The following is a 12301-nucleotide window of genomic DNA, read 5'->3' as shown; positions in this document are numbered from 1 at the left end:
CCAAAGTCCCATTTGATGGTGTATCATTACCGTCAATAGTCAACGCACGCACGCACGCACGCACGCACGCACGCACGCACGCACGCACGCACGCACACACACACACACACACACACCACACACACACACACACACACACACACACCACACACACACACACACACACACACACACACACACACACACACGCTAGCGCACGCACGCACGCACGCACACACGCACACACACACACGCACGCACACGCACACACACGCACACGCGCACACGCACACACATGCACACACGCACACACACGCACACACGCACACACGCACACACGCACACACACACACACACACCACACACACACACACACACACACACGCTAGCGCACGCACGCACGCACGCACGCACACACGCACACACACGCACACACACACACGCACGCACACGCACACACACGCACACGCGCACACGCACACACATGCACACACGCACACACACGCACACACGCACACACGCACACACACACACACGCACACACACACACACACACACACACACACACACACACACACACACACACACACACACACACACACACACAGCCAATTGATTCTGGCTTGCACGTTAAAACAAATTTTGCCGTGGCCGCTTTATTGGTCAACTGAGGCAGTGTGCAGTGAAACTCACAGTCCTAGTAATTTTTATGATTCGTTCATGAGACAAATTCTTCAATATATTGCAGCAGGTTGCTCCTAATATCATTACGTTCGCTGATCAACGTTGATGTTTTTGAAAAAGCAAAACACATTGTGATTCCGGCAACATTTGCTAAGTAATTGCAACGTATCAAAGTACACACGAAAGGAATATTATCTCCTTGTTTAAAATAGGGACTATATTACCTTGGTATTTGTTTAACCGCTGGAAAGATAAGAACATTCGGACAAATTCAAAGTTCTGTTTTGTTTCTTGCTCCAAGGCGCACGGTTTATATTTTTTGCCAATAGCCTTTCTAATAAGTGATGACTACGAAGTTTTTATAGCAACATGACTATGACTATTATGCTGTCGTCTCTTCGTGTATCGACCAAGGGGAATAAAATAACTTGTTTTGTCACCTTTAGGCACGCACAAATTTTCCAAAGGAGATTGCGCACATTAAAAGAACGAACTTTGCTTTCGTTGCACTAAGGCCATTCAGAAGTTCATTGTAGCTGTCAAACTCATGAGCTGTAGTGTAGGCATGTGGTCGGGAATATTGTTGCACGTAACTACTATACGCCATTTACCACCGCCACAATGATCATTGTGTTATCACGCCAATGTCTATTACGAGTATTCGGTGCCTTGAATGTACACGTTTAGAAGGAAACAGTTACATTTAATATAGCATTTTCTAATCGGCATGATTGTTGGGGGTAAGAGCGTCTATATTTATAAATGATCATATAATGCGCGTACTTTTCAATGGTAGCCATCTTATATTCGTGCTCTTACGAACACTACGCGGAACGCGATAGGAAAGCACGGGGACTGACCGGAATATTGGCACAGACGCTTCCAGATACTGGACTATGACAAAACATTTAGGGTACCACCAAAACGTTAGCGGAGCAGTGCCATTCTTCCGCAAAGCCTTATGTCATAAGACTTGGTGCGATTACTGAGTCTATATATTGTGCTGTGCCATGTGCATGAATATTTACATGTGATATGTGACTGTGCTCAGTACGTGAAAGATTGGCAGAGATTGTATTATATACTATTGCCCACCCCGACAGCCAACCTTTGTCAGAGTAAGTAATATTGGGCCCTATGCGGGAATGCAGATCTAGCGTACAGGCCATCCAGGTCTTACTTGACTATGCGTTTTAATTCTAAGCTTTGAGACGGCTTCCCCGTGTGTTCTGCACTCTGTCAAAATCGTTACCCACCTTGTTCCTTTTTTCGCTCCTTCCTTTCCCTCACACAGAATAGCCGCCTAGAGATAAGTGTCTGCCTTTGGTATCCTTAAACGTTTCTCTTCTTACGAGGCAACTCCCTGCAGATGTATATCACAATTGCTGAATGCTTATAACATTCAAATGCTAAACAATATATAAACTCTATTCCTAAAAATGATGCTTTGGACAGCACTCTGCGTTTCAGGAAATGAGCACTGCCGTTGTCAGTTCGTGTGTCAATGATGACCTTGATCAATAACAGCGAGAGCTAGAAATAAACAATAAGGTTACAAAGCCAACGTGTCAGTCAGAAAATTTCTTTAGTGTAGCACATTTTTATGAAGTTAGAAAATTTGCAGGCGCAAGTTGGAATACGCTAACCCAAGACAGGGGTAATTGGAGATCGCAGCTAGGGAGAGGCCTTCTTCCTGCAGTGGACATAAAATATAGGCGGATGATGATGATGATGATGATTTTTATGGAAAAAAAGGCCCCATGTGGCTGAGTTGAAAGGCGTCTTATGCCTTAACGTTTAAAATTGGACAAGTTAGTAACACTTTGCATATAACAGCATAATGTGGCTTGCTACCTTGACTCGTGGCAGCATAATTGTTGACGTCACATTTTGCTTCCTTCCACTCTTCGGCCATACAGAAGTCCGCTATTCTTTTCAGAGCAAGCTTGGACTGAAAAAGGTATGACAAGCACACTTCGCATAACAGACAGCACTGCGGAATTGAAATTTTGTTAGAACTACCCGCAAGAACAATCATATTTGAAAGTAATTGAGTCATACCAGCCTAAGATGGAAATCTGTCGACTACAGTCTCACCGGCGCGTAAGTCACATAATGGAGAGTTTTAGCATCTTTAACATATAACCATATACAATATACCGGTTTTATAACAGCCTCCGGAGCTGGACCACACTCAACCGAACAGTATCCAGGCAGTTATAAACGTACTAAAAGATGCAACGATTAAACATTGCAAAAGCTAGGCTTTCCTCTACTGCACAGTGTACAGCAGGCAGCATTGTTCTTCATGGCACATTATTTACTGTGAACGTTCCGGGCTAATCGTCGATCATGTGTCAAGCGTGAACTATTTCGCTTTAAAGATAACAATAAAGCACGTTTTAACGAGAACACCAGGGCAATAATGTACTCTCAAAGATATAATTAAAGCTATTCCTTGTGAGACATTAACAGTTTGCTAAAGATTTGCGCAGCCTTGTGAACATTTTTTTATTACTGCCTGCCCCCGTAGTGACAATGCTTGAATGTAGCGTCGGGTGATTCGTTGAAGGGGTGGCGCATTCGGTGGTTGTCATTCATTTTCTTTCGATTTTTTTATCTTTGTAGTCAGTTTTGGACACATGATCAATCAATAAGTTATTGAACATTTTGCTTGCAAAGTTGTTGCACAGGGGGCGGACATGCAAAAGGAGATCCCATAGCAGCTCATAGACCTTCAATCCAATATATTTCAGTAGAAGATGCGTCTATTGGTCTTCATGGGGAAAGTTGAGCTTCACAATTTGTTTCTGTCCGTTATTCGCCACAAATTTCTCCGTAAGGATTCGTTTAGCAAAAAATTCATGAGCCATTCCACTCTGTGAAGGTAGATGACCCGCGAAGCTGTTTAGCGCAGGACGCAGAGGTGACAGAAAATTTTGAACAAATCGACGAATATATTTTTTGTCCTGATCGGTGGTCATCGTGACGATAGGTACGCACACTTATTCACGCATCACCTGTTACTAAATCTGTCCGTCACGTAAGACGACATAGCCCTTATGCAATGGCTCATACCCCCGTGAACGCGGCCTCCCGATTACGACCACAGAAGTGAAATTCTACGCTGGAATGATGAGCGGCAATGGAGCCAGCTGTGGAAGAAGACGATGCTCGAGCTATTGCTGATGATGATAGTTTTTCAGCGCGGACGCCATCAAATCCCGGACCCTAGCCATAGATAGCTTCGCTGCAAAATACATCAACGTGAATGTGTGTCAAAAACTACAGCGCTTTTCTTCGCTAATAAATTTTATTTCAGATTTTAATGACGGTAAAGAACAATAAATATTGCCAAGAGCGGGACTTGCTATAGGGCGAAATTGTGCCCCGGTAAAGCGTGAAGCAGTCAAATCACAACGATAGCGGCGAGTCAGAGGTCATTGGTAAAGTCTGCCTCCTATATATACATGTGCTTTCGTATATTTCAATGTAATCGCTGGTGCTCAAGTTGTGAACACAAATTACAACAATATTTTAATTCCCAAAGGTGGACACAACATAAAGAGAAATGCATTTTTGTGTCCCAAACTACCTTTTACTTCCACTTGTAAAGCAAAAACTGTCAACCGCGAGACATTTCTTCGGGATGAATGTGGTCAGTCTTTCAGATTTTCAAAGACCTCGTACGGTTTTCGAGCAATTGTTTGTACGTCGAGCATCCATAGCCAGTGGAGTCCTGGATTTAGGACACCACTCACTCGACCTCAAGAGCAACGACCTCGATGGTCCAAATAAATGTTTTATCTCTCTCTCTTGGCTACAAGAGCTTCTTTTGCCAGGGCACTGACGGCATATAAAAGTAAGTGCCTGTTTGAATGTGGTGAAGACAGCGTCAGGCGCGGCGAAAATTCATAAGAATATGAGGTTTCAGTTCTCAACGAATCTATTCAATTTTCGTGGTCGAACACGGCTCAAAGCATGTCGTTTAGGCACCGCAGCCTGTGTAAATAATTATGTTACTTTGCCTCAAGACCCATGTATCATCAGCTCAAGGACAACTTGTCCGTAAGGTGAGCATCATTCATTGGGCGACAAATTTGGCCTTCATTTGTAAATTAACTTTTCCTGTATGCTCTCCGATGTTCTTCAGCCCTCTTTCAGCAAAAATATGACATTTTTCTAACTTGAACACACCGTAGCAAAGAATAAGCTGACTTGAAAAAAAATATCGATGATGTTCCAGCATCCATCAAAAATTTTATTGAACGCAGTGCACGAAATCGTCGACGTGCCGAGAACAGAAGTAAGCATAAGTAGGAACTGCTTTATGACTTTAAAATCATTCGCGCAAATAGTGCCAACGTCTCCTCCTAGTTCACTGATCGCACGTGCACAGGCGTATGCCAAGGTGCTTGTGAAACCTTATGTACAACATTTAAGAGCGATAACATACGAGAAACACACTCACAGTAAGCATTTTCTAGTGAAGTATTTAAAATGTGAAAGCTGATGGAGTCTTTTTTCAGTGAAAACATATCCTGGTGGTCGGCCTGTTCGTACAACCTTCTACTTCGGATCTGTTCGCCAGTACATGATAGTTTCTTGGGCCATCCTCCTTGGCAATTTTAAGACGTGCCAGCGATGCCTGCGTAAACGTATTTGTTATTGCGTCGTAAAAAGATGCGCACACAGTGCCAATTTTTGTGGCTTCTGTCGCTGGCACGCCAGACAAAGCCAACATATCTCAGTGTCAGTACTTCAGCAGCCACCCTCTCCTGATCCAAGCCAGATCTGGCCACATGGCCGTACGTTCGATAACCTGTGGCACCGGTGAGAGAGGTTATTTTTGCAGCCCGTAGTAGAAGCACGTTTTGAGTTTAGTTTTACGGGCTTTATTTTGAGGTAACACGTTATTTACGTCAGCTTGCGCCGACGTAAAGTTCTGTGCTTTTCCGTTTTCCGCTGAATATTGTAACCCCATTGAGCATATAATGGTGAAACGTTTTACACTTAACGAAAACCAAAGTGTAAGGTTAGGTATCACTCTTTAACGCGGAAATGAAGATAACACTACGATTGCTTGAATATACGCTAGTCTTCTGGAAACTTGAGTCTCTACGGCTATTTTGTTTGGCACTCACCAGGCTGAAAATCCTTAGTGCTTGTGAGCTGCTGTTCATTGCGAGATCAGTTATGTAGAGTAGCGACACGCTGGAGAACGACAAAGCTGGAGTAAGCACGATGTCTGGTTCCAAAGCGTACAGGGTAGAGAAGAGGATGATCATGAGCTGCAAGTGTCAGGCATATTACAACTGAACATTTCGCAATATTCCAATAATCAGAGAAGCGTACATTCATGAAGAAAATCTGTAAACGAGAGTGACATATTGAAACATACACTAAGGCTATTGATGAAGACAGCTGTTCACTGTAGGCGTACGTATTACAACCTTACCTCATATATAAGCAAACTCGAAACGTCAAGCAGAACGCGAACACGCAAATTGGTACTTATAAATAGTGTTTAATATCCTGGACTGAGGACGCCGCCCGCCGAAGGTGGAGGTGTCATCTGCTCGTTCGATAAAGTTTATTACCACTGCAAGCTTAATGACATAATGTAGCGCAAGAGCACAACAACAATGAACACACCATACTTTGTGGTTGCGCCCTTGTACTACATTATGTCATTAGGCCCAGCCTAGCGTGAAAGTTCAATTCAATTGAGTTTATTTTCCGGGAAAGTTCCTGGAAGGAATTATGGGTAAAACACGAAATCAACCACTTCACGATACCTATAATCCCCCACTAGTTAGTGACGACCAAGGAAACAATGCAACAGCTAGGCAATGCCAATAGAAGAACATGGACAGGTAAAAAAAAATTAAAACAGCGTTTGTTTTAGAGCCAGAAAGCTTTTAGCGTGAGAAAAATGCAGAAAGAGAAGATAGCGGTATGTTTTCATGTGCATACACATCGTGGCATTGCAACAAGATGAGTGCATTCACAAGACGAAAACGTACAAGCATGTCGTTTCTATTAATAAAAGCAGCGCAAAAGCACAAAATGCCGAAACGAAATGCACAAGGTGAAATGAAAGACTTATATACACAAGTGCTGATCCTCAACTGAAGCTGTATCTGGCAAGGACTGTAGTTACTGTTGAGCACGTGGCGCAATTGGCACATCATCAACAGCCGCCATAAGTAATCAAGCTCATTAACAAAATCCATGCAAAAGGCCAAACGAGATTCAGAAATTCGAAATAATGCAGAAGTATATAACTTTCTTATTTACAATACTTTGGGCTGTGTGTCATTAAATAATTGCAAGAGGCTTTTGCATTCTAAACAGAACTTCGTGCATTGAGGCCAGTATTGTACCCCGCTTACTGTTGATGACACTCACCACTGAACTAGTGGAAGAGTAGACACAGTCCAGAAGGGCGTCTAGAATATTCACTCGGAACAACCATTTGAGTTCCACGTTTCTGTAGCGGAGGACGTTCTCCTGAAGGGCGTCTTCCCAGGCATACATTTTGACGACTCTTATCGTAGAAAGCAGATCCGCAATGACCTTGAGGCGCTCGTCACGAGCCCTTATCACGTTGTCCTGTGAGAATGCACGTTGAGCAATATTTACCTTCGCTGCAGTGTGGATGATACATGCGAATAGATACATTTGTCATGGTCAGCATAAATATTTATTACAGGGGAATACTTCAACTCCACCAAACGAAAAAGAACTATTTGCGAAATAAATGAATAAATGTTAAATTAACAGAACTGTTCTGTCTAGCACGCTCCGCATGCTCCAGACGGGGTCCTACCCCTCTAGAGGCTTTCTGAACAAACTTCACCCCGACATCGATCCATTCTGCCCAGATTGTGGCACTGAATTTTGCTCATTAAATCACATGCTCTGGCAGTGCCCTGTGTTACAGGATTTTAACCGAGAAGAAGACTGGACGAAGGCCATCACAGATCCCAGACAAGACATCCAACTCCTGGCTGTCCAGAGGGCCCGTGAACGAGCGGAGAGGCACGGCCTCTCTGTTCGGACATGGGACTAGCCAACGACTAGCAGGCCCCCCTGCCTAGCTTCTCAGGACCTAAATAAAGTGTTTACTACTACTACTGCGCAAGGTTGAAGCAATCCACTAAAAACAATTGGACTCCCGAGGAGGCCACTCCCAGCGATAGCAAAAAGTCGGCTAAATACATTGGTACTAATGCGAGCAGTGTTAAGAAAATGCAAGGGCTGCGTAATTTCGTTGAAGCACCACGTAGTTTCTACTGATTGTTTTCCATTTCGCCACTTCTGAGTTCAACATGTTAGCAATATTTTCTACCTACGCATTTAAAGTTGCATGCATTTCGTCGCCCACGAATATGCAGTATTATAAATATATGTTGCTTATATCAGTGAACCAATTGAGTTTGCGGAAATTTAAAGCTGAATAATGGACGCACTTCGAAATGGTTCGTCAGATATAATGCTGAAATTTTTGTCATACTACAGCGTATTCGTTATGAAATCGCATCCTACATTCAACACTGTTCACGCATATATCGCTGCATCCGTTACGTCCTTCAGGTGTCTTGTCCACGTGGCTGTCTACAACTTTTAGTGCTTCATTTTTTTTTCGAGCAGCCGCTCACGGGAAGAGCCTTCCCCACAAAATTGCTTCCGTACCTTCCTTAATTCATTTGAAAATTCTGCTCGCGATCAGTGGAGTTCCTAAGTAGTCGTGCCTTGTTTAGCATTCAGTGATTGTATATATGTATACATATTAAAGTAGAAGCATGCTTACATAGTATATATTTTTGTAGTTAAAATTCACTTATAATCATTTTTCTTCCTGCATGTACTTACGTGCATGTACTTACGCTCATTGAAATCCCTCCTTAAAAATCCCTAATGGGTTTTCAAGGAAACAAAATGAAACAAAAGAGCATATTTGCGATCACTTGACGGTCAGCCAAACGAACCCTACCTGTGCTTGACCCTCCGTCTTTCCCACTAAGAGCACTTGACAAAACAAGACAGAAAAGATGGGCCATCACAGCGTTCACGCTAGCTGCAATGCCTCGTCTGCTTTAGTCATTGATGTTCTACATACATTTTTTATAGTGTGCTCATTCTTTCTTGCATCGTTTGATTCAGTTACAGCCACCCGCGACGACATACCCTTTACGTTGGCACTGGCCGCATTGAACGAAGATGAGCAGCGCTTGGCCGAGTTCATGACTAATTTGGTGTTTTTTTGGCGCACGATTGTAGCCAAACGAATCAGCGTGCGGTAAGTTTTAGTGCTTCCGCTCTGCAAGCGGGGCTACTGCATGAAAGCCGAACAATGGCGCATTCATTGAAAACTTCCTTTAACCAAACATTCTCGGCCCATGTGCCGAGTCTCAGAGGTCACGTGTTGGACCCATACTGCGAGGGAACTAGGGAAGGCAATAGCTTCGCGGAGAGTTACTAGCTTGCGTCATAATTAGCTGCGGTTGGTATTGCTCCCTCCCAGCTTCATTTCGTGCTACACGCCCCCCCCCCCCCCCCCCCACACACACACACACACACTCGATAGGCTTCCCCCATGCTTCGAACTACTACAGTAAGGCAGCAATACGGGCGATTGGGACAGGATGCACACTAACGTATTGGTCGACGCGAACACAACTGAAGACACAGAGATAGAAGGACATAGGACGAGCGCTGTCTAACAACTGAAATTTAGCGAACAAACGCTTCATAAAGAAAACACGCGAAAAAACCATGTTCAATAAGTTTACTTTGTAAGACAGTGCTCGTCCTGTGTCCTGTATACCTGTGTGTCTACAGTTGTTTTCGCGTATTTTTTTGTAAAAGTGTTGCAATAAAGGTATCGTTGTATCAATTTATTTTTTATATAATCCTCACATTTCCATCTGTTTCTTGTGTATTGATGAGGCGCTTTTTATTTTGATCCTATACTATTTTTATTTGTTGGCTTTATCAACATATATGCGTCTTGTAGTTGCCGTTTCGCTGTATCTGCCTCGTAACGGCAACCTGGGACTCTGTCAAGCTGTCTACACAGCTTTTTGCCCAGGTAGCCACCCAGTACTATGTGGTGAATAAACTGAATGAATGAATGAATGAATGAATGAATGAATGAATGAATGAATGAATGAATGAATGAAAGTATGCATTCGAACTATTAGCATCAATGCTCACCCAGAAGCGCTTTTGCAGGAAGGAGCACAGAAATGGCAGGAACAGAACGAGCAGGGTCCATGCAGCGCAGCAGAGCGACGGGGCGACTCCGGTCCGCACTCCAAGCATCGAGAAGACGAAAGGGAGGAATAGGGCTCCGAACAGTGGCACCGCAATCACCATGCAAAAGCCGGCAGACAGCCAGGTGTCGACGGTCAGCAGCGCTGTGATGTGCCCGGCTGGGTAGCGTCTTCTGCTTTCGCTTGACATGTTTGTGATCCTGAAACGTAGACCAGCGCACGCAGCGTAAGTAGGCATCCGATATGGAGAAAGAACTTCGCGGGGAATTTCTTATCTTACATACCGACGCTTATCTTCGCCTAGAAAGCTTACCTAAACTGTCTAGTTGTGATTGTCTCATTGGTATATGCAATTGTGTCTTATTCGTGTGTCTTAAACAAACTTACCTACCTAATACAATAGCACTTTAACCTACTTGAGGGAGATTTCCACCTTCTGTATCCATGAAAATTCTTAAATATTATTATGTGTGGGCGAATCAAATGCGCATCGAATAAGTACTCACGGTTCGATTCGTGTTCGTCTCTAGAAATGAATACTCAAAATAGCCGATTATTTCTTTACATTGTATATTTGTCGGACAACAAGAGTGATCGGAGTTTCAAAGGAGAGAGAACGGTGGAAGTGAGATCTGTTTCGAATGATTCTAGTGCACGGGAGCTGCAGCGGCGGCGCAGGAGCAACCGTTTCTCAGCGAATCAACGCATAGGGCAAATAATGTCTTCTCAATAATTTTCAATCATTCGTTATGAATATCTCCCTTTTATGCTTCATAAAACTAACGCAACACTCTACGTGCATGCGTTGACGTGTTACCTTATTTAATTAATGTCAGTGTCATGGTGGCACCAGATAACTTAAAGCAGTTGTTTCTCATCTACAATATCTTCAGTTGACCAGACGTCCCTTTGCGAACGGCATTACATACGTTAAAATACACCTGCAACTAAGCCATGTAGATAATGTCAGAAAGAATATTCGAACGCCCTCATTGTAACCTATTCCAAGAACTCTTAAATTTACAGCGAAGCTGTAAGTTTAAGAGTTAATAATTGTGAAATTACTTCGACCCTGGTTTACCCGTCGGGGTGGCTCAGTCAGCGAAGGCGTTGTGCTGCTGAGCACGAGGTCGCGGCATCGAATGCCGGCCGCGGCGGCCGCATTTCGATGGAAGGCTAAATGCCAAAACGCCCGTGTGCTAGTGTTGTAGTGCACGTTAAAGAACCCCAGGTGGTCAAAATTAACCCGGAGCCCTCCACTGCGGCGTGCCTCATAATCAGAACTGGTTTTGGCACGTAAAACCCCAGAAAGAACTTCTACCCCGGCAAATTTCCTGCGTCTGCGCGTGCACACCATCGCGTCGACAAAGAAACATTTTTGTCTCGAGAGCTGGTGTAATTTTGAGCTTCCGCTTAACAGAATTATGTTTTCTCGTACGTTCAAATTACAATCCGATGCTATCATGTCTGCAGGTTGTATGTAAGTCGTACTTCACGAATTTTCTGACGTAGTTTACTTTGAGAAATTGAATTAGTTCAATAACGCACTTGCGCCAGGCGGAGGGTCTACATGAATGAGGATATATGCTGCACTCCGGCCCACCTGTGTGCGCGCATGACAGACGTGTGCACACGATGTATCTGTCCTTGATGAGTGTACAGTATCAAAAACATTTTGGTTCCTACTGTGGCGGATGTTCCGTGTATGAATACAGGCAAGAAAACAACCGCGAATACCATTCCATGTTGTTTTGTGGTGTATAGGAGCATTTGTTTTGTGGCGCCAACGAAGATCAGCGGCAATGCAGGGGCAGCCAAACAGAGCAATGTATCCGCTACTACGCCGTTTGCGTAAGCTTATGTACGAACAAGCGTGCGCAGACTGGATCATTCTGAATAGAGACCAGTTTCTGCGCAAATGGTCTACAAGATTCATAAAGCCCCGTAATGGGCGCATCACTGCGCAGTTGTTACCATACTAGCCCATTAATGTCTGGCAGGCCAGTGCACCTGGAAGATCCATATGCCACCTTAGTGTGTTCTTTTTATTTTCATAATGAGCCATTTTGATTGTATGTGCCAGTGCCACTAGTGTTTGTTTTCGTGTACATGAATCCAAGTACACATGTATTTCATGAATGTCTGTTTGAAATAAACTTCTCTTTATCTGTCCTTGATGAATGGGTGCTCTGTCCGTTTCATCGGTCGGGAAGAGTGTGCTGCGACCATGTCGACATCAGGGCAAGACTGTTAAAAATTACTTACAGTGACGTTCATTTAGTGAACGCGGGTCACGCGCAATCGTATTGACGACGCGATCGTGCACCGCGGCGTCGAAGCTAGAGCACTGCACGGGC

At 43.9% G+C, this 12301-nt stretch overlaps 1 protein-coding gene across 1 annotated transcript in view; it reads right to left on the bottom strand.

Moving 5' to 3' along the window:
• The window catches only part of LOC119466370 (ATP-binding cassette sub-family C member 2-like), an 87759-nt gene extending 77618 nt beyond the window's left edge, over positions 1 to 10141 (bottom strand). The window contains 4 exon segments of the mRNA XM_037726881.2: positions 2518 to 2614; positions 5808 to 5954; positions 7075 to 7278; positions 9886 to 10141. Of these exon segments, the coding sequence (XP_037582809.2) occupies positions 2518 to 2614; positions 5808 to 5954; positions 7075 to 7278; positions 9886 to 10134 (697 nt within the window). The 5' untranslated portion in view covers positions 10135 to 10141.
• Between the last annotated feature and the right edge of the window lie 2160 nt (positions 10142 to 12301).

The sequence above is a fragment of the Dermacentor silvarum genome, chromosome 10, assembly GCF_013339745.2.
Source record: "Dermacentor silvarum isolate Dsil-2018 chromosome 10, BIME_Dsil_1.4, whole genome shotgun sequence".
In the NCBI taxonomy this organism is placed as follows: domain Eukaryota; kingdom Metazoa; phylum Arthropoda; class Arachnida; order Ixodida; family Ixodidae; genus Dermacentor; species Dermacentor silvarum.
Note: the sequence above shows the minus strand (reverse complement) of the source record. Positions and strands in the feature narration are given on the sequence as shown.